Genomic DNA, 25,940 nt, shown 5'->3' with positions numbered 1-25,940 from the left:
TGAAATAACCTATTAAGCTACCGCTTAATGGGACTCTCCATGCAAGTCAAGGCAAATAGATGAACAGGGGAATACATAAATACAAGAGCTGAATGTGGATAGTGTTTGTGAAGAATAGAGAAGACTCAGGGAAAAAGTCCATGGGAAGGGAGTGAATATTTTGTAAAGTTGCTTATGGCAAGCATCTATGGCCTCCCTGAGTAGGTAACATTTTACCAGCAATCTGAAATAAGTATAAAAATTCCATACATTGGAAATAATAAATACAAAGACCCTGGGACATGGCAAGATGGGGGCTGTCCAGTATTGCCAGTCACCAGTGTGAATGAGGTGGGATGAAATGTAGCTCAACTGAAGCATAAAGTGATAAGTGACATTAACCATTTTAAAACAGTTATTACCAAAGAAAGCCGAATACCCTTATTATTTTTTAAATGATTTAAAAAAACCAAAATGTGAAGAACTGTTATTCAAAATATTTAAGGTAACAATAATGTAATTACATCTCCTTTTATTCTAATGTGATTTTTTACTTTTGGAAACTGCCACATGAATGTGTTTTTTCTTTTTCAGATCACTCAGTAATGACTGAAGCATTAATCTATTGAGCTGCTATCATTATTTAACTCTGGATGGAATGTACCAACAAAGGCACATACTTCATTAAATAAACTTCATTAAAAACAATTTTTATATTTTTTCTGCACTTTAGTTGATTGGATCTATTCCTCAACTAAAGAAATAAATATTAGACAACATTTTTTTCTAATATCCCAAATGTCCACTACCATGTGAGTTCTGGCATGCAGTAGATCTGATTGAGGTGAAATAATTTCTCTGGATCTACATCACTCATAGACTACACCTAGAGAATATTTTGCCTTTTCAACAACCTTCCTGAACGCATTCTTGACCTCTTTGTTCCTCTAGCCGTAGACCACAGGGTTTAGCATGGGGATGACCATAGTATAGAACACAGATGCGATTTTGTCTGTGTCCATGGAATGATGGGAACTTGGCTGTAAGTACATGACGATGACTGTCCCATAAAATATGGAAACTGTAACAAGGTGAGAAGCACAGGTAGATAAAGCTTTCTGGTATCCCTCACCTGACTGTATCTTCAAAATGGTTATAAATATGAACAGATAGGAAATAAAGATAACAAAAATGCAAAAAAGACATTAAAGCTTGAGATAAAAACAAGAATGAGTTCACTGATGTGTTTATCAGAGCAAGACAGAGCCATGACTGCTGGAATATCGCAGAGAAAGTGATGAACCACATTGGACATACAGAAGGAGAGGCTGAAGGTATCTCCAACATTTACAGAGGCATTTAAGACACCACAGGCATAAGAACCTATGGCAAGACGTGCACATACACCTTTTGTCATTGTGGTGGTATAATGGAGGGGTTTACACACTGCTGTGTAGCGGTCATAGGCCATTGAGGCTAAGAGGTAATTTTCCACAGTGGCAAAGACTGCAAAAGAGAACATCTGGGAAGCACATGCTTTGTAGGAGATGATCTTGTCCCCTGTAAGGAGCCCAGCCATGACCTTGGGAGTGACTGTTGAGGAGTAAAAAAAGTCTACCAGAGACAGATTACTGAGGAAGAAGTACATAGGAGTGTGGAGATGAGAATCCAGCAAGATCAGCATGATCATCCCCAGGTTCCCAACCAGAGTGATAAAGTAAATGAGGGTGAGCATTATAAAGAGAGGGCCCTGCAGCTCTGGGGCATTGGTTAGTCCCAGCAGGATGAAATCGGTCACCTCTGTGTTATTCTTCATGGATGTGCTTTGAGAATAACAAGATGTCCTATGGCAACAGAAGAGAACGGAATGATCAATAAAGAAAAATTTCACAGAAATTGAAATGCATAGCATTATTTATTTTATTATCACCATAATTTATTTTTTAACACTCTCCATTACTAACCATGCTATGAGAATGGAAATCCAATTTAGTGAGAACTTATCCATACAAGAATAGACTTTTGTAGAGGAAGGTTAATCACAGAAGTTTCATCACAGATTGTCTTTCCAGCTTCTTATTTTTGTATATGAGTAAATTGAGTCAGAAGAAGGGCAGTAAGCTGTCGAAGCTCACATGCTTGGAATGGATTGAACTCCCAAATCAGGGAGTCCAAAATAACTTCCACTTCCATATCCTCACATGTATTTATTCAATCCTTTCATATCCCCATCATATTGATTAGTTATTATGCCCATATATCTAATAAGTAAACTGGCAACTAAGAGATTGAGTATTCAAGTTTACATGATTATTGATAGAACCATGTTTTAGACACATTCAGAATGGTTCCCAAACTAAATAACATCAATGAATTTGAATTGATTTTAATCTTACTCAATTTACACTTAATCATGGTATCCATTCTTCCAAGCTTAATGCAGTAGAGCAATCCACAAATATATGCATATACATGCAGTGAGATAAATGCAACATTAGAGAAAAATACAGTCAATAAAAGCAAAAAAAGATACAAAATTCGATATAAATATTGTGCTCTGGGTGACGTGCATGTGCGTCCACACACAAGAAATCCCATTTACAACCTGGGAGACACTGATCCTAAGCTAAGTTTCCCAAGCCTCATTTTATCCATCAGTGAAGTGAAGGTGATATGGGAACCTACCTGCATGTTCCTGTGAGTGTTCAGTGAGGTAATCATGACAAACAGCTCCCATAAAGTGGGTATTCAGCACCATCCTGATGAGTTCTACCTGTAATATTACAAGTAGGGTGGCATAATGGTGTCTGTTGGTGTAGGAAGTTTGGTGGTGACATGCATGGCTTCAAGGTGTCAGTGCTTTTTGATGTCTGGTAGCTTCGCTCTGACTTATATTTTGTTTGTTTGTTTGTTTTTTTTTTTTGGTTTCAAAATTTTCTGCTAAGTAAAAATGTACTTATAGTGAAATGCACAGTTCTTATGTATACCACTCCACTATTTTTTTCTTTTCTTTTTTTTTAATTTTTTAAATTTATTTTCAGCGTAACAGTATTCATTGTTTTTGCACCACATCCAGTGATCCATGCAATCCGTGCCCTCTCCAATACCCACCACCTTGTTCTCCCAATCTCCCACCCCTCCGCCCCTCCAAAACCCTCAGATTGTTTTTCAGAGTCCATAGTCTCTCATGGTTCACCTGCCCTTCCAATTTCCCTCAACTCCGTTCTCCTCTCTAACTCCCCCTGTCCTCCATGCTATTTGTTATGCTCCACAAATAAGTGAAACCATATGATAATTGACTCTCTCTGCTTGACTTATTTCACTCAGCATTTTATTTATTTATTTGACAGAGAGATACACAGTGAGAGAGGGAACAGAAGCAGGGGGAGTGGAAGAGGGAGAAGCAGGCTTCCAGCTGAGCAGGGAGCCCAGTATGGGGCTCAATCCCAGGACCCTGGGATCATGACCTGAGGCAAAGGCAGACGCTTAATGACTGAGCCACCCAAGTGCACCTGACTTGTATTCTCTCACATACTGTGTCCACTTAGATCTTTTGTTTCCTCCAGTATTTCTCATTCTGTCCTACCTCTCCTGTGTTAGTGGTTTGTTAAACATTCTGTGTAAGAACAGTCACACTGATCTCTTTTGCTTAATTTTTTCCTTTTGATCCACATTTTAGCAGGGGTTGAAAGATTCCTATTTCATTTTAGACTCATTCTCACTGTTATTATTGTCAACACTTACCAGTTCATAACTATCGAAAGTTGAAAATCCACCATCTGTGGATTTGACTCTAGCTCTGCAGATTGTTCTCAAGAAAGCACAATGTTTAAAATTTTTTATGTATATTTGAAGTCTTTGGAGGTGCATCCAAACAGTACCTACAAACAGTAGGTAACTACTGTTTGCTACCATCTTCCTCCTGGCCCCTCCACATATTACATGTCTGGAATTTATAGTATTTTTGGTTGTGAACCCACCACTCAATAATAATAAAAAATATAATTTCTTATTTAGCATTTGCTGTGTTTTATGACAACTGGAACGTTCTTATTGGGTCCCCATGGATAACTCAGTATAAAATTTCTATCTCAAAATCCTTAACTCACTCATATGTGCACAATAATTTTTACCATGTAAGAGAACATAATCACAAATTCCAGGATTAGGATGTGGGCATACCAGGAAGCATTATTCTGACTGCCACAATGGGTATGAAAAGAACATATAATAGGTAAATTATCTAGAGAGTTAGAGATTGTTGAAGCTGAGACACCTTCACAGATCTTGTGGCCAACTTTCTGATTGTATATAATAATCAACAGAAGAGCAGAAAGGGGTATTAACTTCTCCATGGTCACATATCTGGAATGAATCTATTCCCAAATCAGATTTCTGGGGATTAATAACAACTGTACTACAGTGCTTATGTGATAGTTTATCTCCTTGATAAACAGAAATAAGAAAAGTCAGACAACCAGGCGGGCAAGTGGACCCCAAAGACAAGAAGATGGAAGATGGCAGGATGAGGAATGGATGGATAGATGGACAGAAATAACAGAAGAGTAAGGGGTATAAATTGTGTATGCACACACAATAACAAAGGCACATACATATAACCTAATGTACAGTTAAGAAAATGAAGGATTCGGGATGCCTGGGTGGCTCAGTCGGCTCAGGTCATGATCCCAGTGTCCTGGGATCAAGTCCCACATCGGGTTCCTTCCTCAGTGGAGAGCCTGCTTCTCTCTCCGCCTCTGCTTGCCACTCTGCCTGCTTGTGTCCTCTCACTCTCTCTCTCTCTTTCTCTCTGACAAATAAATAAATTAAAAAAAATCTTAAAAAAAAAAGAAAATATAGGATTCAAGAAATCATGTGTCTTCTTAAAATTCTACACCTAGTATGAAATGTTTAAGATACAAAACTATATCTCACTGATTTTAATGCCTGTGGCTTTAATCATTGCATTGTCAGATTTTTTAGATACTCAAGTAATAAAAGGGCAGGTTGTGTGGAAATGGTATTAAAACTGGAGAGCACTGGGTGTGGTGCAAAAACAATGAATACTGTTACGCTGAAAAGAAATTTAAAAAATGAGAAAAAAAACTGGAGTAAGGATCTCGGTACTTCATGATGATCCTTCTGGAATCTAAAGAGTGTCATTTCACGCTGTTTGGTTAGTTATCCTTAAACAACATGTCAACACAAAGTAAACAGGAGAGATTTACCACCTATTCAATCGAGTACAATCTATCATAGTTGCTGAGTAAGCCCCAGTTGATGGTTTTCTTTTTTTCTAATGCAAGTATCCGATTTATGTTTTGATGTCTAGACATCCACTCAGAGAGGCAACTACTTCAAAGATTTCTATCTAGAATAAGCACATTGCCAGCCACCAGATAAAGAGCCAGCTCCCTACCCCCTAGAGTCCTTGGTTTTAGAGATCTTGGTTGGTTTAGATAACCTACCATCTGTGCCACTTACTTTTCTCTTCCTATGCTTTAAATTCTCTTTTATGTATTAAATTCATCACTAAAGAGAGAACCCAGGATACCCTAGGCTCCCATCCTTCACACCAATAAAAGCAGAGCCCAAGCCTGCTCTCTTTCTCTATCCATGATCTTCCTATGTGACCTCAGGTGTACCATGTGGTTTCCAGGACCTGTGAGTATTAAACCTTGTCTCTTTCAGAGTTACTTGGTGGTTATTGCTGAGCATGTCTTGCAATCATTTTAAGAACCACAAGGGTCTATCCAGCCACAATTGGTTATTGGTTATCAATAGCCTTAGACCAGCACAAAACAATACATTTAAACATCCTCCCTCTTAAGGAAAGCAGCATAAAATTTCATAAATTCTACACTACTCTCTGTTGATTAAAATGTTTTTACATTTGAATCCTGTACTTAAGACTGTGTTTCAGAAAGTGTCCAAAAAACTAGATACGAGCTCAAAAACTCATAGAAGAGGTAGCTGCCCCAGTGCTTCTGTATCCATTACATTTTTCACTAAAAGTATATATCAAATATAGAAGCTTACCTTGTTCTTGAAAAGAAGGAAAAGACAATCCTGAACTGTGAGTCTGAAATCAGAAATTCAGACCTGCAAGAATGTATAAACAATTTTGAAGCATATCTCAGATATTGGTCAAAATGTTCCAAGGTGTCTGAAAATGTTCCAAGGTGTCTGAGACATGGAGAGATAAAGAAGGATCATGAACATGGAGCTAGGAAGTCAAGTTTCAAGTCTTGCAATACTTTGGATTTTTCTTTGTGTTAGGAGAGTCATTTACCTTACACTGAGCTCAGTTTCCTTGTTAATGGCGTAGAAAAAATAAAATCAATTCTCCCCTGATTTCACAAAGTGTTATCTGTGAATGAGTGTGGGTCTATGAAGATCTTTAGTAAAGGTTATCCTTTCAACATAGAATAATCTAATTATTATCTTAGGGTTTTTCCCCCCAGCTCTGGTTGTAGAGTCACTGCCAACTCTCTGTTTGGGAAAAGACTGGTGTGTGTACTAAAAAGTGTTAGCATTCATTTGGATAAATGGTAACTGAATGGGTATACTCAGGGTCTGGTCCCTTTAAAATATTTTCAGGTGGAGTCATGATATGATTTCAGAGCCTGATGAATGAGAACCAGGAGAAAATATGTAGGCATAAAATTCCTACGGGATGTGAGCCCAGTGATGGGTATTAAGGAAGGTATGTGTTGCAGAAGCAAACAACGAATCATGGAACACTACATCAAAAACTAATGATGTACTCTATCGTGACTAACGTAATAAAAAAATTAAAAAAAAAAATTCCTAGGGGACAGGCCCCTATGAGGGCAATCACTTCTATCTAGGGAAGAAGCAATTAAACTGGATATAGGCATATAGTTTGTTGCATTGAGTAACACACAGATGCATTTGTGAAAATAGTTTTCCTTCCCAGGGTATGTGAGTGGCTCATTTGGTTTAGCATCTGTCTTCTGCTTAGGTCATGATCCCAGGGTCCTGGGATTGGGTCCTTCACTGGGCGCCTTGCTCAGTTGAGAGCCTGCTTCTCCCTCTGCCTGTCCTCTAGACCCCCTCCCCCCACCCCGGCTTGTGGATTCTCTTTCTCTCTCTCTGAGACAAATAAATTAATAAAATCTTAAAAAAATTTTTTCCTTCCCTCAATTTTATTAAGTTGTCATTCAGTACATAAATACTGGGTATAATATTTTTACATTTTTTATATTACTGATATTTATAATATGTTCTAAAAACATTTTGGTTTTGGTTTACCATCTATTTTACTTATTTCGCTTTTTCCCCTTTCCATTATTTTACTTGTTATAATTAAATTGTAAGCTACTGGATTTTTAGAGATCGATAAATGAAATCCCTGTTTTTCTTTCTTGTGTTTACAACAAACTGACAATATGACACATTGGCCAAAAATACGGAAAGTAAATTCAGCCTTAATACTAAGAAGTCTGTTCAGAAATTCAATTCAGGTCTGTAGAAAGATAGGCTTCTTTACTACCCTGAATTACCCTGTCACAACAGATGCACTTAATGCTCTATCCACACCCCCCACGCACTCACGTGGCTCCAAAAGTGAGAGTTGGGGACTCAAGAAAACATGTAAAGGTGGTCAAAGGTACAAGTTATTCCATGACTTTATTTATTATTTTACTTAAATTCAAGTTCGTTAACATATAGTATCTTATTAATTTCATGGTAGAGTTTAGTGATTCATCAGTTGCATATAACATGCAGTGCTCATTATACCAAGTGCCCTCTTTAATGTCCATCACCGAAGTACCCAACCTCCCACCCACCTCTACTCCAGCAGCCCTCAGTTTTTTTTTTTTCAATCCATAGATAAATTACTCTCTTATGGCTCATTTCCTTCTTTGTTTTTATCTTATTTTTTTTACCTTCCTTTCCTCTAGGTTCATCAATTTTGTTTCTTAAATTCTACATATGAGTGAAATCATATGGTATTTGCCTTTCTCTGACTGACTTATTTCGCTTAGCATAATATACTCTAGTCCCACCCATATTGCTGCAAATTGTAAAATTTCATTCTTTTTCATGGCTGAGTAATATTCGCGCGTGTGTGTGTGTGTGTGTGTGTGTGTGTGTGTGTGTGATGTGAGATACATATATATCCTGTGAGATACATATATATCCCACATCTTCTTTATCCATTCATCTGTTGATGAGCATCTGGGCTCTAGTTTGTCTATGGTGGACATTGCTGCTGTAAACATTGAGGGTTGTAATTATTTCAAATAACTATGTTGTGTCTTAAACTTATATTATGTGATATATCAATTACATCTTAATAAACTAGAAAAAACAAAATTTGAATGATCAATGTAATTAACCAGATTGAGGAGAAAAAACACACATCTGATTTATTACTTCATAAAAAGTATTTGCCAAAATCTCCAATGACTTCATGATAAAAGCAACTAGAAATCTTAGAAGTGAACTTCTCCAAAATTATAAAAAGCATTAATGAAAAACCCACAGCAAACATCATACTTGAATGTGAAAGAGTGAAATACTCCCCTGTAAGATCACATTTTAGACAGTGTGCCTGCTTTCACTACTTTTATTCAAAGTTGGGCTGAAAGTTCTATCTAGAGTAATTATACAAGAAAATAAGAATTATAAGGCACATAAATTGGAAAGAAAAAAAAATCACATGATTTTCAGATGATATGATCTTATATAGAGAAAACCTAAGCAATGTGCAAGAAACTATTAGCTAATAAACTTATTGACCAATCAAAAATAAATTGTGCTTACATATACTAGCAATAAACAATCCCAGAGAAAATTAAGGAAAAAATTCCACTTAAAACAGCATCCTTATGTTAAAATACAGAGGAATAAATTTAACCAAGGGATGAAAGGGATGGGTGCCTGGCTGGCTCAGTCAGTTAAGTTCTACAATCTACAAAGCCTTCAGCTCAGGTCATGATGCTGGAGTCCTGGGATTGAGTCTTGCATCAAGCTCCCAGCTCCGCAGGAAGTCTGCTTCTCCCTCTCACCTTCCCCTCGCTCATGCTCTCTCTCACTGTCTCTCTCTCAAATAAACAAATACAATCTTTAAAAAAGGGGGGGTGATGGAAGGGCTTTACACTGAAACTACCAAATAAATTGCTGAAATTCAAGGAGGCCTAAATAAATGGAAAGACAGTCTGTGTTCATGGATTGGAAGATATGATACTGTTTACTGGCAATATTATCCAAAGCGACCAAGAAGATTAATGCAATCTCATATCATACTAAAATGGAATTTCAAGGGACCATGAATAGCCAAACAATATCAAGAAGGACAAACCAAGTATGAGGACTCATACTTCTTGATTTCCAAACATAATACAAATATGAAATAATCAAAGAAATTTGATATTGCCTTAAGGATAGAGACATAGATCAACTGACTAGAACTGAGAGATAAGAAATATATATATATGTATACACACATATATATTTCTTGTTTATGTATGTATATGTGTATATATATATGTATGTGTGTGTGTGTGTGTGTGTATTTATATATATCCAATTGATTTTTGACAAAGATGTTAAGTCCAGTTAATTGGAAAAGAAGTCATCAACAAATGGTGCTGGGACAATGAGATGCCCAAATGCAAAAGAATAAATTTGGACCCCTTCCACACTCAACATATAAAAACCAGCTCAAAATGGCTGATGACCAAAATATGAGATCTAAAAACATAAAACCATCAGAAAATATGGGGAAAAGTCTACACATTGGGTCTGGAAATGGTTTCTCATGTATTACACCAAACACAAGCAACAAAAGAAAAAAAAGATGCTTCTCCATCCCTTCACGTTCAGTCTGGATGTGTCCTTAGGTTCAAAGAAGGACCATCTGTACCCCAGTGTTCATAGCAGCAATGGTCACAGTCGCCAAACTATGGAAAGAATGAAGATGCCTTTCAACGAAGATGCCCTTCAACAGATGAATGGATAAAGAAGATGTGGTCCATATATACTATGGAGTACTATGCCTCCTTTCAGAAAGGATGAATACCCAACTTTTGTATCAACATGGACAGGACTAGAAGAGATTATACTGAGTGAAATAAGTCAAGTAGAGAGAGTCAATTATCATATGTTTTCGCTTATCTGTGGAGCATAAGAAATAACACGGAGGACATGGGGAGATAGAGAGGAGAAGGGAGTTGGGGGAAATTGGAGGGTGGGATGAACCATGAGAGACTGTGGACTCTGAGGAACTGAGGGTTTTGGAGGGGGGGGTGGGAAGTTGGGTGAGCCTGGTGGTGGGTATTGTGGAGGGCACGTATTGCATGGAGCAGTGGATGTGGTGCATAAACAATGAATTCTAGAACACTGAAGAGAAATATAAATAAATAAATAAATAAAAATTTAAAAAAGAAAATTAAGAAATGGGTCTACCCCATGGCCCTGCAATTGCACTACTGTTTATTTACCCCAGAGATACAGAGACATTGAAATGAAGGGCCATCTGTACCCCAGTGTTCATAACAGCAATGGCTACAGTTGTTAAACTGTGGAAAGAGCCAAGATGCCCTTCAACAGATGAATGGATAAAGGACATATGGACCATATATACAATGAAAGATTATGCCTCCATCAGAAAGGATGAATACCCAACTTTTGTGTCAACATGGACAGGAGGAGATTATGTTGAGTGACATAAGTCAAGCAGAGAGAGTCAATGATCATATGGTTTCACTTACTCGTGGAGCATAAGGAATAACATGGAGGACATTGGGAGAAGGAGAGAAGAAGTAAGTTGGGGGAAATCAGAGGGGGAGACGAACCATGAGAGACTGTGGACTCTGAGAAACAACCTGAGGGGTTTGGAGGGGAGGGCATAGGGGGTTGGGTGAGCCTGGTGGTCAGTATTAAGGAGGGCATGTATTGCATGGAGTACTGGGTGTGGTGCATCAACAATGAATCTTAGAACACTGAAAAAATAAAATAAAATTTAATATTGAAAAAAAGAAAGAAAAGAAGAGAGCAGAATTCAAACTTTTGTGTATCAAAGTATGTCTTCAAGAAGGTGAAAAGGAAACCTACAGAATGGAAGATAAAATTTGCAAATCATATTTCTGACAATGACATAATATGTAAGATATATAAGGAACTCAAACAACTCAACAACAGAAAAACCAATAGCTCAGTTGAAAAATGGACAAGGCACCTGAACAGATATTTCATTGAAAAAGATTTACTACAAGCCAATAAGCCCATGAAAATATGCTCAAAATAATGGGCATTAAGGGAAAGTAAATCAAAATCACAAGATACATTTTCATACCCATTGGGATGGCTATTATTAAAAAAATGGAACTAACAAGTTGTAGCAAGAATGTGGATAAAATGGAACCATTGTACATTGCTGGTGGGAATGTAAAATGAGACAGATGTTACTGAAAACAGGTTGGTGGTCTTCAAAAGTTAAGCATACAATTATTGCATGAACCAGCAGTTCTGCTTGTAGTAATATTACCGGAGAATGAAAACAGGTCCTCACACAATACTTGTGCATGAATGCAAATAGTTATGCTGCATTATTAACAATTGCCAATAGGTGGAAAACATCGAACTGTCCATCAATTGAAAATGGACATGGGGAGTTAGGAGAAGGGAGTTGGGGGAAATTGGAAGGGGAAGTGAATAATGAGAGACTATGGACTCTGAAAAACAATCTGAAGGGTTTGAAGAGGTGGGGGGGTGGGAGGTTGGGGGAACCAGGTGGTGGGTATTAGAGAGGGCACGGATTGCATGGAGCACTAGGTGTGGTACAAAAACAATGAATACTGTTATGCTGAAAATAAATTTAAAAAATGATTTAAAATAATAATAAAATAAAAGGAAAAAAAAGAAAAGAAAATGGATGAAAAGATGTGGTATATACATACAATGGAATATTATTCAGCCATAAAAAGAAATGAATTACTGATACAGATGCACCACAGATGAGCCACAAAAACATTAAACTGAAAAAAGAAGTCATACATTAAAAAATCACATATTATGTGATTCTATTTACGTGACATATCCATGATTGGTGAATCCATAGAGGTTGAAGGCAGGTTATTGGTTCCTAGGGGCAGGGGGCCTTAATGGGTGTAGGGTCTTTGTGAATGAAAAAATCTTTTGAAATGAAATAGATGTGATGGTTGCAGAACACTTTGAATGTGCCAAATACTACCAAGTTGCACACTTTATTTATTTTTAATTGTTATTGAATTAAATTTGAACTGATTTTGTTATGTTAATCTCACATAAATTAAAAAAGGAGAAGCATAGGGAAATTAGATGATAGGAGGAGAAAATAATGTGACCACAAAAGTAGAGATTGAACTGATGGTAATAAAACCAGGAATATGGGGCAGCCACCTGCAGATAAAATCTACTAGGGACAGAGTCTCCCCTTGACACTCTGGAGACTGATACTTTTATTTCATCCCAGTGAAACTGATTTCCAACAACTGGCCTCCAGAGCTGTGAGAAAGCAAATGTGTGTTATTTGAAGGCCCCAGAGTGTGTTCAATTGTTACAGCAGCCATAGGAAACTTGTATAAAATCTTTATGATCTTTGTTGTGTTCAACTGTATTCTCAATTTAATGTGTGACTGCAGCATAACCTAATGTGTTCAGTTGTCTGTGTTCTGTTTTTACAAACAGATACTGAGTTTCTCTGGTTCCTCTTATATGCAGCTTTTCATTCCTTAAAATCTTTTATGGAGCCTCAACTCTGATCTAGGCCTGAGTCTTTGTTAGACACCAGACCAGAAATTGTACCAGGATGCATAGAACTTTTATTTTAATGGGGAAAACAAACAAACAAACAAAAGGAATAAACACACAAAAATGAATATACAATGTTTTGACCAGTATCATGAAGGAAAAGATGATAGATGCAAATATTTGTGTTTCTTTCCATGTTTCTTTGGTCCCACACAGGCTCACATTTCATTAGATACTCTTGAGTTCTATGAAATAGATGTTAGTCTAGGTTCTGAGAATACATACCTAAGTAAGATAACATTTTTGGTCTCAAAGGCTTGCAATTCAGTACCAAGTTAAACCTATTAAAAAAAACCACTATAATCTGTAAGTGTTTTAATAGTTCTATGGAGAAGGTTGACGAATTAGATTAATGAAAGGATAAGAAAAGGAATAGAATGGAAAGGATGCAAATACATTTTGAGCAGCTCCTCTGTTTCAAGCACTGTGCTAAGATCTGGCTCATTCAGTACCCATTTAATATAAGCCTGTGAAACTAATGGGCATTCGTTTCCCCATTAGAAACTCAGAACACTTAAATAACTGGCCCTATATCACAAAGTTTGGCTTGGAATGAAATTCACATTGAATCTGTCCTCTCTCCAAAACCTGTGCTAATTTTAGTGGGGCTAGACACTTTGGGTATGATATGGAGGCTGGGTGAGGACTCACAAAGAAATCATTGTAGAATCAAACTGTATTGGAGAAATTGATATTTTTTTCCAGGCTATATCTGCCCCAATCCCACAACAGCATCCAGATGGTCATATGTGAAGCTCTCTCTATCTGTTAGTGTAAATAATATTAGCTACCAACAGGCGAACTCCAGAATGGCAGTGGCATGACCACAGAAGTTTTTCTTGCTTGCATATGGTTCCATTAGTTGTTCTGTAGGAATGTACAAAGACATTCATTTGTACCAGTTCTTTCCATTTACTGGTTTTCTCATCACTTGTGGTCTGAATTCTCTTCACCCAGCTGGTGATGAATAGAATGAACAGGACATCACATGGGGAGGTTCATGGGCAGACTTGGAAGTGGCATATATGACCCGTACTCACATTCCATGGACAAGAACCAAGCACATGGTCAAATTAACTACATAAAGTGTGGAAACATAGAGCCTATGTATGTTTCAAAAGTAAATGTAGTTTGGAAAAGAACTAACCAGTATTTTCCATTGTAATGCTTATGATCATCAAATATCCATCTTACACTTTCTCTCATACAGAAAATTTATTATCCACTCCATGAAGGAAACAACCTAAATCCCAATTAATCAACACAGAAGCACAATGTCCAGGCTTTCCTACAGGTTAAATGGTCTTCTCTACCCAGTCCATGTGTGGCTCCTTGTTGACCAGCAATTATACAAAGAAAACATAGTTCATTCTACATTCACACCCAATAAATAGTGTTGGGCCTGAACAAAGATAATTGGGGTGAAAAGAGCCTCCATTCAGAACAGTCAGCAAAGAAAGACACATAAAATTTCAGTTTGGAAAATCTTATGGAATTGACAGTAAGTAGGCTGCTCCACCTGGTGACTGGATATATGACCCTGATTTTTCTTCCTAAGGAAAACTTCATTTTCCACTGTTTTCCTTACTACATGTTCAAATCTTTTAAAATTTTTTTCTTATCCATTATTTTTTATTACCATTATGGAAGTACATCAAGGAAAAAACTAAGTGTAACACAACAGTAACAAGGAAGGTTTATCCATAAACTGCTTTCATTAAAAAGTGTCATATTTGTTCAGCATTTCAGATGCTTGGACCTGTTATTAAATTAAATAAATAAACAAAATTCAAGTGATTGATATGTTTTAATACCCTATATGGCCATGAACATTGAGTTATGGCATGGAGTAGATTTAAGTGGGATGAAAAAACTTTTGTGAATTCTAGATCACTAGAAGATTAAACCTGAAGAATATCTTGTCTTCTCAAAACACTTCTTGATAGCATTCTTGACCTCTTTGTTCCTCAAGCTATACACAATAGGGTTTAGCATTGGGATGACCATAGTATAGAACACAGATGCAATTTTGTCTGTGTCCATGGAATGATGGGAACTTGGCTGTAAGTACATGACGATGACTGTCCCATAAAACACAGAAACTGCAACAAGGTGAAAAGCACAGGTAGATAAAGCCTTCTCGTATCCCTCACCTGACTGTATCTTCAAAACAGTGATAAATATGAACATGTAGGAAATCAAGATTATAAAAAGAGCAAAAAAGATATTAAAGCTTGAAATAAGCATAAGAATCAACTCATTAATGTCTTTGACTGAACAAGCCAGAGTCATGACTGCTGGAATATCACATAAAAAATGATGGACCACATTGGACATACAGAAAGAGAGACTGAATGTATCTCTAATATCAATAGCAGCAGTTAGAAAAGCAAAGGCGTAAGAGCCTATGGCCAGACGAGCACATACACCTGTCGTCATGGTGGTGGTGTAATGGAGGGGTTTACACACTGCTGCAGAGTGGTCATAAACCATTGCAGCTAAGAGGTAGTTTTCCACAGTTGCAAAGAATACAAAAAAGAACATCTGCACAGCACATGCGTTGTAGGAGATGACCTTGTCTCCTATAAGCAATCCAGCCATGACCTTGGGAGTGACTGTTGAGGAGTAACAAAAGTCCACCAGAGACAGGTTACTGAGGAAGAAGTACATGGGAATGTGCAGACGAGAGTCCAGCAGGATCAGCATGATCATCCCCAGGTTCCCAATCAGAGTGACGAGGTAGAGGAAGGTAAACATTAGAAAGAGAGGACCCTGCAGCTCTGGGTCATTGGTTAGTCCCAGCAGGATGAATTCTTTCACCTCTGTGTTATTCTTCATATCACAAGATGTTCTATGGCAAAGAAAGGAACACAATGATGAATGAAGCTGGTTGCACAGAAATGGAAATGTACAAGCATTATTCTATTAGAGCAATAATTTGTTCCTTAATATTCTCTATTTCTAAAGCATGTCATGGCAACCCAATTTAGTGACAACTCTCTCTAGAGTAATAAGCTTTTGGATAAGGAATGTCCTTACAGATCACCTTCCCAACTTCTAGATTATGTATATGAGTAAACTGAGTTGCAGGAAAGACTAACAAGTTATCCAAGTTCACATGTTTGGAATGAATCCATCTCCTATATCATATCTTTTAAATCTAACAACTTACACTTCCACAGTGCTCTCATGCCAGGTGCTCTGTATGTGTATATTTATTTAATCTTCTCATCAGTCCTATTAGATTATTTAGTTATTCCTCTCCTATAGATACCTAGTAATTTGGCAACTGAGAGATCAAGTAATTTGTATAAGTTTAGTTAGGTATTAATGGACAAAGCCAAACTTTAGACACAATCAAAAGGATTCCCAACCTAGAGCTGTTAATGAATTTGAATTGACTTTAATTTCATTCAATTTATGCTTGTATCTATTGTGCTGAACTTAATGCCTGGAATAGAATAGTTACAGAGTTCACAGATAAATGCATAGTAGATGCAGTGGACTAGATGCAGCATGAGAGCCATGTGCAATCAACAAAGGCAATTCTGAACAGAAGGTATAGCATTGGATGTTAAGGCTTGTTCTCTGAGAATCATGTGTATACAATCACATATCACCCCTACCATTTATGACTGGGAGACATTGGTCCTAACTTCTCTAAGTCTCTATCCACCACTAAAATGAAAGTGCTGTTGGAACCTACCTCAAAGGATTATTGTAAGAATTTAAAGACACTGTGTATAAAAAGAGTTAGAATAATGAGGGTACCAAGCACAGTCCTAAAGAGTAGTAGCTATAATATTATTAACATAGAACAATGGTCTCTATGTTGGTGTAGGAAAATCGAGTGACAGATATAGGGGGCTGGGTTTTTAAAAAAATGTTATTTTACTTTTTCATGGTTCCAAGATTCATTGTTTATGTACCACACCCAGTGCTCCATGAAATAAGTACCCTCCTTAATACCCACCACCAGTCTGGGTTTAAGTCTGTTGGCCTTAACCTTTGATTTGCCTTTTTGTACATGCTGTGTACACAGATGTTTGGTTTTCTCACTATTTTTCACTCTGTGCTCATGGCTATGTCAATCACTTTGTATGAGAACTGAGAGATCTTCAAGTTTTTCTTTTCTTAATTTCTTTCTTGAGATATATGTTTTACCCTACCCCTCTATCTTAGACCCGTTCTTACTGTCATTCCTAAGAACACTGAGCTGGATCACAGATATTGATGGGTGAAAATTCATGGCATGGGGGTTGATACTAATCTGCAGATCTACTCATAAGAAAGCACAAATCTTTATATTTTTACTTGAAGCTTTGTGAAAGACATGAATTCTTTGGTAACCACTATTCTTTACCATCTCCCTCCTGGGTCCTAAACACATTTTTTTACACGTCTTCACCTTAAAGTATTTGTGTTTGTCAACACCTCATCCACATAATATTTTATTATGATATCACATATATATCATTTGCTGTGTTCTATGATGACTAATAGCTCTCCTGAGATTAGCAACAGCTTAAAATTCCTGCTTATGTGTAGCCGGTCTCATAGATCCAGAGATAAATAATATGGATAATAGATGATACTGATGATGATGATAATGATCATGGTTATAATGGTAAATAGAGCAGAAGAGAAAGAGATATAAATTGGGTATGTACACACACTTGCACACACACACACACACACACACACATACACACACAAACAAATAGCCTTATTTACTGCTAAGAAAATGAGGAGTTGAGAAGTTATGTGTCTTCTTAAAATTCTACACCTAGGATGAGATAGTTAAGATATAGATACCTATCTAACTAATCCTAATGCCTGTAGATTTAATCACTGTATTGTCAGATTTTCTTGATGAACAGGTAATAATGGAGTAGGTTGTAGAGAAATAATAGTGAAAAATATATAAGGGTCTTAGTGGCTTCCTGATGATCTTTCTGGAAAGGAAAAAAGCATCATTTCACTGTGTTTGGTTGGCTATCCCCTCAGTGACAAAACACACAGTAAATAGGACTTATTTAATACCTACCTAATCAGAGTACCATCTATCACAGGGTTTTCTTAACCTCTTAAGAAAAGCAGCGTAGAACTTCAAAAATATTCCTCTGCATTTTTCTGATTACAGTGTTTTCCCCCGACTCCTATACTTATGCCAATATTCAGAAATAGTGTTCAAACAACCAGATAGGAGCTCAAAAACTCACAGAAGATGTAGACACGCTGCTGCTTCTGCATCAATTACAGTTTTCACTGCAAGTGTAGATTGAATCTAGAAACTTACCTTGCTTTTGAAAAGAAAGGAAAGACAGTACTGAATTGTGAGTCTGCAATCCGAAATTCAGCCCCAAAGGAATGTTATAATTAATGTTGGAGAAATTCTGTCTCATGTTCTGGTCGAGACATTCTGAGTTCCCTGGATCATGATGATACGGAGAAAGGATCATTAATATGGGGCTTCCTAGGAAGCCTGTATTTAAGCAGTGCATCTACCATGGATTTTTTGAAGTATTCAGAAGATGATTTACCTCCTACTGATCTCAGTTTCCTTATTTATGATAAGGAGATAATTAAATTATCTGTCCCACAGACTTTTTAGAATTGCATTTGTGACCAGCAAATGAGGGCAGATGTAAGTCCTTAGTAAGAGCTTAAATTTTCAACATGAAGGACTTTAATTTTTATTTCAGGATGTCTTCCCTGCCTGTCATTGCAGACTCACTGCAAATACCCAGTTTGGTGTCTACAACAAGGTTAGGTTTTAGTTCAATAAATGATGAATAAATGGGCTCTGCCCAACATCTGATCCTTTTAAACAATGTCATGCAGCATCATGATGGGATTTCAGCCCATAATGAACAAGAACAAGGAGAAAATTGTACGGGTATGGAAATCTTGGGGGAAAAGACCCCTGTGAGGACAAACACCTCTCCTCATCCCAATTATATAAGGCAGAAACAATTAAACTGTATTCAGTGACATAATTTGGTATGTTGTGTAACACATACATACATTGGCAATATTGCTCTCCCTTCTCTCTCCTCCCCCACTTAAAAAATTAAGGTGAATTTTGGTGCACCTGGGTGGCTCAGTTGGTTAAGTGAGGTTATGATCTCAGGGTCCTGGAATTCTTCCTGCCTTGCGTTGCCTGCCAACCAGGGGGTCAGCTCAGCTGAGGGTCTGCTTCAACCTCTCCCTCTGCCCCTCACCCCTGCTTATACTCGCTTGCTCTCTTTCTCTCTTTCAAATAACTAAATACAATCTTTTAAAGAATTATGGTGACTTTTACATACACCAAAAGTGGTTTTGTTTAATTAATTTACAATTATTATTATTTTTTATATTTGTTTTTTAAATTTAATTTTTTCAGTGTTCCAAGATTCATTGTAGGTGCACCATGCCCAGTGCTCCATGCAATACGTGCCGTCCTTAATACCCACCACCAGGCTTACCTAACCCCTAACCTCCCTCCCCTCCAAAACCTTAAGTTTGTTCTCACAGTCCACAGTCTCTCATGGTTCATCTCCCCTTCCGATTTCCCCCAATTCACTTTTCCTTGCTTCCTCTTAATGTCTTCCATGTTATTCCTTATGCTCCACAAGTAAGTGAAACCAATGATACTTGACTTTCACTGCTTGATTTATTTCACTCAGCTTAATCTCCTCCAGTTCCATCCATGTTGACACAAAAGTCAGGGATTCATCTTTTCTGATGAAGGCATAATATTCTATTGTATATATGGACGACATCTTCTTTATCCATTCATCTGTTGAAGGGCATCTTGGCTCTTTCCATAGTTTGGTGATTGTGGCCATTGCTGCTATGAATATTGGGGTACAGATGGCCCTTCTCTTCATGGCATCTGTATCTTTGGGATAAATACCCAGTAGTGCAATTGCAGGGTCATAGGGAAGCTCTATTTTTAATTTCTTGAGGAATCTCCACACTATTTTCCAAAGTGGCTGCACCATCTTGCATTCCCACCAACAGTGTAAGAGGGTTCTCCTTTCTCCACATCCTCTCCAACACTTGTTATGTCTTGTCTTGTTAATTTGGACCATTCTAACTGGTGTAAGATGGTATCTCAGTGTAGTTTTTTTTTTAAAGATTTTATTTATTTATTTGGCAGAGAGAGATCACAAGTAGACAGAGAGGCAAGCAGAGAGAGGGAGGGAAGCAGGCTCCCTGCCAAGCAGAGAACCCGATGCGGGACTCGATCCCAGGACCCTGAGATCATGACCTGAGCCGAAGGCAGCGGCTTAACCCACTGAGCCACCCAGGCGCCCCGTATCTCAGTGTAGTTTTGATTTGAATCTCCCTGATGGCTAATGATGATGAACATTTTTTACATGTGTCTGTTAGCCATTTGTATGTCTTTGGAGAAGTGTCTGTTCATGTCTTCTGCCCATTTTTCTTATAGATCTTTGATCCCAGCCCTTTATCTGTTATGTCATTTGCAAATAGCTTCTCCCATTCCATGGGTTGCCTCTTAGTTTTGTTCACTGTTTCCTTTGCTGTGCAAAGGCTTTTTATCTTGATGAAGTCCCAAAAGTTCATTTTTGTTTTTGTTTTCCTTGCCTTTAGAGACATATCTTGAAAGAATTCACTGTGGCTGATGTTGAAGAGGTTACTGCCTATATTCTCCTTGAGGACTTTGATGGATTCCTATCTCATCTTGAGATTTTTTCATCCATTTAGAGTTTTATATTTACGTAGAGTTTATCTTTGTGTAAGACAATTGTCCAATTTCATTCTTCTGCATGTGGTTGTCCAGTTTTCCCAACACCATTTGTTGAAGAGACTGTCTTTTTTCCATTGGACATTCTTTCCTGCTTTGTTAAAGATATAATTTACTATAGAGTTGAGGGCCCATTTCTGGGTTCTCTATTGTGTTCCATTGATCTATGTGTCTGTTTTTGTGCCAATACTATCCTGCCTTGATGATCACAACTTTGTAATATAGCTTGAAGTTAGCTATATTATGATGTGATGCTCCCAGCTTTGGTATTCTTTCTCAACATTCTCCCAGTGATTCAGTGTCTTTTCTGATTCCATATAAATTTTAGGATTGTTTGTTTCAGCTCTGTGAAAATGCCAATAAATATTTTGATAGGGATCTCATTGAATATGTAGATTGCTTTGGGCAGCATAGACATTTTAACAATATTTATTCTTCCAATCCATGAGCATGGGATGTTTTTCCATCTGTTTGTGTCTTTCTCAATTTCTTTCATTAGGGTTCTGTAGTTTCTGGAGTATAGATCCTTTACCTCTTTGGTTAGCTTTATTCCTATGTATCTTATGGGTTTGGGTGCTATTGTAAATTAATTCCTTAATTTCTCTTACTTCAGTCACATTATTAATGTATAAAAATGCCACTGATTTCTGCACATTGATTTTGCATCCTGCCACATTGCTGAATTGCTGTATGAACTCTAGTAATTTGAGGGTGAAGTCTTTTTTAAAATAATAGTTAGATATGTTTCCAATAAGAAAAAATCATTGCAAAACTATAAGTGAATATTTGTGTTGTTCTACACTTCCCCCAAAATAGTAGCATAAGAATATTAGTATATTCAAGTACAATCTTACAAATACTGAAATATTAAAGCCTCCTATTATCTAGAGGTGACAAATTAGATGATGATACACATTTATGTGGATAAGTTTTGTATAATATAGTGCTCTCTGAGGATCAAAACTAAAAGCATAAAAATTGTGCATTACATTAGCATATTGAATGTGCATCATTTTTATTACTGACAGATATTACCACGTTTATATTCTACATAGATATTCCGAATCACTTCAGTTAATTATATTTCATATGTATGAAGTAATTTTCAAATATAATCAGATACTAACTCTTAATCTCACATTTAATGTCTTTCTTATGATTTACCTACTAGCATTTATTTGTTGTGTTACTTGGCATTTACTGAGACATCACTGCTAAGTGAAAATTATAAGATTATTTCAGATGATTCACTTGATTATGGGAGCCAAGAAATCACCGTGTCCAAATATTGGAGTGCAAGTACTTGGTAAAAATGTAGATAAAAATATTTAAACAAAGCAGAAAATCAACTGTTCTTCTTGAAATGCATTATACATTTATCTAAAAAGTTTATGCTATAGATGATATGCTAAAACCACCAAGGCTTAAAGAATTATCATTTGGATACATTCTGACTCAGAGCTTAATTATTTTATTCATTCATTTATTGAAAATCTACTATGAAACAGATACCCACTTAGGTACTGAAGACTGTGTTGTAAAGAAAACAAATAAAGCCATAGCTTTCACAGAATTTAAATTCTAGTTGGGGTACATGGATCATAAACAAGGAAACAAATAAATATATAAGAGATGAAGGTTTATAAGGATATGAAGAATAACACAGAGTGAAAGAACGGTGTACATAGTGAATAAAAAGGGATTGTTTTATAAAGGTGGTCAGGAAAACATTGTGTAATAGTGTAACAATTAAGCAATGATCTTAAAGAAGTAAGGGAACATTCTACACAGAGAAAAGCAAGTACAAATGTCCTAATCAGGAACATGATTGAGATTGTCAGATTGTGAAGAAATAGGAAGAAAATCATGTGAATGAAGTAGGGCAGAAGAATAAAGAGGCAACAAAAAATAATTTAGATCCAATTTTCCCAGCACCATTTATTGAAGAGACTGTCTTTTTTCCACTGTATATTTTAATAAATGGTGCTGGGAAAATTGGACAGCTATATGTAGAAGAATGAAACTCAACCATTCTCTTACACTGTATACAAAGATAAACTCGAAATGGATAAAAGACATCAACGTGAGACAGGAATCCATCAGAATCCTAGAGGAGAACATAGGCAGTAACCTCTTCGATATCAGCCACAACAACTTCTTTCAAGATATGTCTCCAAAGGCAAAGGAAACAAAAGTGAAAATGAACTTTTGGGACTTCATCAAGATCAAAAGCTTCTGCACAGCAAAGGAAACAGTCAACAAAACAAAGAGACAACCCACAGAAAGGGAGAAGATATTTGCATGGATAAGGAAGATGTGGTCCATATACACTATGGAGTATTATGCCTCCATCAGAAAGGATGAATACCCAACTTTTATAGCAACATGGATGGGACTGGAAGAGATTATGCTGAGTGAAATAAGTCAAGCAGAGAGAGTCAATTATCATATGGTTTCACTTATTTGTGGAGTATAACAAATAGCATGGAAGACAAGGGGAGATGGAGAGGAGAAGGGAGTTGAGGGAAATTGGAAGGGGAGTTGAACCATGAGAGACTATGGACTCTGAAAAACAATCTGAGGGTTTTGAAGGGGCGGGGGCTGGGAAGTTGTGGGATCCAGGTGGTGGGTATTGGAGAGGGCACGGATTGCATTGAGCACTGGGTGTGGTGCAAAAACAAGGAATACTGTTATGCTGAAAAAAAAATTAATTAAAAAAAATCACAATGAGATACTACCTCACACCAGTCAGAATGACTAAAATTAACAAGTCAGGAAATGACAGATCCTAGCGAGGATGTGGAGAAAGGGGAACCCTCCTACACTGTTGGTGGGAATGCAAGCTGGTGCAACCACTCTGGAAAACAGCATGGGGGGGTTCCTCAAAATGTTGAAAATAGAACTACCCTATGACCCAGCAATTGCACTACTGGGTATTTACCCTAAAGATACAAACGTAGTGATACGAAGGGGCATGTGCACCCGAATGTTTATAGCAGCAATGTCTACAATAGCCAAACTATGGAAAGAACCTAGATGTCCATCAACAGATGAATGGATAAAGAAGATGTGGTATACATACACAATGGAATACAATGCAGCCATCAAAAGAAATGAAATCTTGCCATTTGTGACAATGTGGATGGAACTAGAGGGTATCATGCTTAGTGAAATAAGTCAATCGGAGAAAGACAACTATCATATGATCTCCCTGATATGAGGAAGTGGAGATGCAACATGGGGGGTTAAGGGGGTAGGAGAAGAATAAATGAAACAAGATGGGATTGGGAGAGAGACAAACCATAAGTGACTCTTAATCTCACAAAACAAACTGAGGGTTGCTGGGGCGAGGGGGGTTGGGAGAAGGGGGTGGGGTTATGGACACTGGGGAGGGTATGTGCTATGGTGAGTGTTGTGAAGTGTGTAAACCTGGCAATTCACAGACCTGTACTCCTGGGGATAAAAATATATTATACGTTTATAAAAAAATTTAAAAAATTTAAAAAAAGATTATATGTTGGCTAATTTAACCTTAATTAAAATTAAAAATAGAATAAAAATATTGTTTAAAACTGAAAAAAAAGTTAATACTGTTACGCTGAAAAGAAATAAAAAATTAAAAAAAAGATATTTGCAAATGACAGTACAGACAAAAGGTTGATATCCAGGATCTATAAAGAACTTCTCAAACTCAACACACACAAAACAGATAATCATATCAAAAAATGGGCAGAAGATATGAACAGACACTTCTCCAATGAAGACAAACAAATGGCTACCAGACACATGAAAAAATGTTCATCATCACTAGCCATCAGGGAGATTCAAATTAAAACCACATTAAGATACCACCTTACACCAGTTAGAATGGCCAAAATTAGCAAGACAGGAAACAACGTGTGTTGGAGTGGATGTGGAGAAAGGGGAACCCTCTTACACTTTTGGTGGGAATGCAAGTTGGTGCAGCCACTTTGGAGAACAGTGTGGAGATTCCTCAAGAAATTAAAAATAGAACTTCCCTATGACCCTGCCATTGCACTACTGGGTATTTACCCCAAAGATACAGATGTAGTGAAAAGAAGGGCCATCTGTACCCCAATGTTTATAGCAGCAATGGCCATGGTCGCCAAACTGTGGAAAGAACCAAGATGCCCTTCAACGGACGAATGGATAAGGAAGATGTGGTCCATATACACTATGGAGTATGATGCCTCCATCAGAAAGGATGAATACCCAACTTTTGTAGCAACATGTATGGGACTGGAAGAGATTATGCTGAGTGAAATAAGTCAAGCAGAGAGAGTCAATTATCATATGGTTTCACTTATTTGTGGAGCATAACAAATAGCATGGAGAATATGGGGAGATGGAGAGGAGAAGGGAGTTGAGGGAAATTGGAAGGGGAGGTGAACCATGAGAGACTATGAACTCTGAAAAAGAACCTGAGGGTTTTGAAGGGGCGGGGGGTGGGAGTTTGGGGGAGCCAGGTGGTGGGTATTGAGGGCACGTATTGCATGGAGCACTGGGTGTGGTGCAAAAACAATGAATACTGTTACACTGAAAAGAAATTTAAAAAAATTTAGATCAACGAAAGAAACATCAAATATGAGCATTAATCATTCCAAAGCATTTCTAGAAGTAAGATATACATTACTAGTTTTCAGTGAGTTTTTAAGTACTGTGAGAATTGGTAATAATATCTGAAGAAATTAAAAAATACTTCTAGTTTTCTTCCATCTTCTCATACTCTGGCTGTGTTTTACCTTTTTGAAAAGTGTAATATGAGCATGTTAGCTCTATGTAATGACTCAGTTAAAACAGAAATATTAATTCACTTATGATGCTATATGTAAGCATCTCCCAGTAAAATGAGCTCTCCAAAATCAGAACCTTTCATTGACTAGTATTATTTTCATTCTGAAGTTAGGAGTCTTAGAAAAGAATTCAAATAAAGAGGTGAAAAATACGGGAGATAAATTTCTATTCTAATATATGAATTAAACATTCAAATTATTATTATAAAACACTGGCAACATTCCATTTAATTCTGGGAAATTTCCTACTCCAGTGTGTATGTATCGTCATGGGCACATGCATGCACTTCTGTTCATGGTCTCATCTGTGCCCTTATTTTATGGGTCTCTGCATTGATGCAGTAGAAAAATGCATGTAGAATAAGTGACTAAATCCATATCCTAAATAAAATTTTGACAATTAAGCCCTAAGTCATCTTAGTCATTCTTGTTCAGGCTTTTATTTGTACACATAATGTTTGCTTTTTTTTCAGGACAAAAGAGTTTTGAAGAAGTTAGGCTACCACATCAGGAGCATAATTTCACTATGGCCTTATTGTAACTAGATTAGTGCACATTGTACAATGTTAAAA

The 25,940-nt window shown here is 37.1% G+C and overlaps 2 protein-coding genes across 2 annotated transcripts; both read right to left on the bottom strand.

Annotated features, from left to right (window-relative positions):
• Nucleotides 1-848: 848 nt before the first annotated feature.
• On the bottom strand, nucleotides 849-1,795 carry LOC111149533 (olfactory receptor 5B17-like). The gene is given in 2 exon segments (XM_022506627.1): nucleotides 849-1,165; nucleotides 1,168-1,795. Coding segments are annotated over 2 exon segments (945 nt in total).
• A 12,899-nt stretch (nucleotides 1,796-14,694) lies between these two features.
• LOC111149532 (olfactory receptor 5B3-like) lies at nucleotides 14,695-15,639 on the bottom strand. The gene has a single exon (XM_022506626.1). It carries the CDS (start codon nucleotides 15,637-15,639, stop codon nucleotides 14,695-14,697), a length of 945 nt encoding a protein of 314 aa, XP_022362334.1.
• Between the last annotated feature and the right edge of the window lie 10,301 nt (nucleotides 15,640-25,940).

Source organism: Enhydra lutris, unplaced genomic scaffold, assembly GCF_002288905.1.
Source record: "Enhydra lutris kenyoni isolate GAN:26980312 unplaced genomic scaffold, ASM228890v2 scaffoldscaffold22, whole genome shotgun sequence".
Lineage (NCBI taxonomy): Eukaryota > Metazoa > Chordata > Mammalia > Carnivora > Mustelidae > Enhydra > Enhydra lutris.
Note: the sequence above shows the minus strand (reverse complement) of the source record. Positions and strands in the feature narration are given on the sequence as shown.

Excerpts from the sequence above, each read along its gene's own strand:
- LOC111149532 (XM_022506626.1), bottom strand. The coding sequence starts at position 15,639 with ATGAAGAATAACACAGAGGTGAAAGAATTCATCCTGCTGGGACTAACC.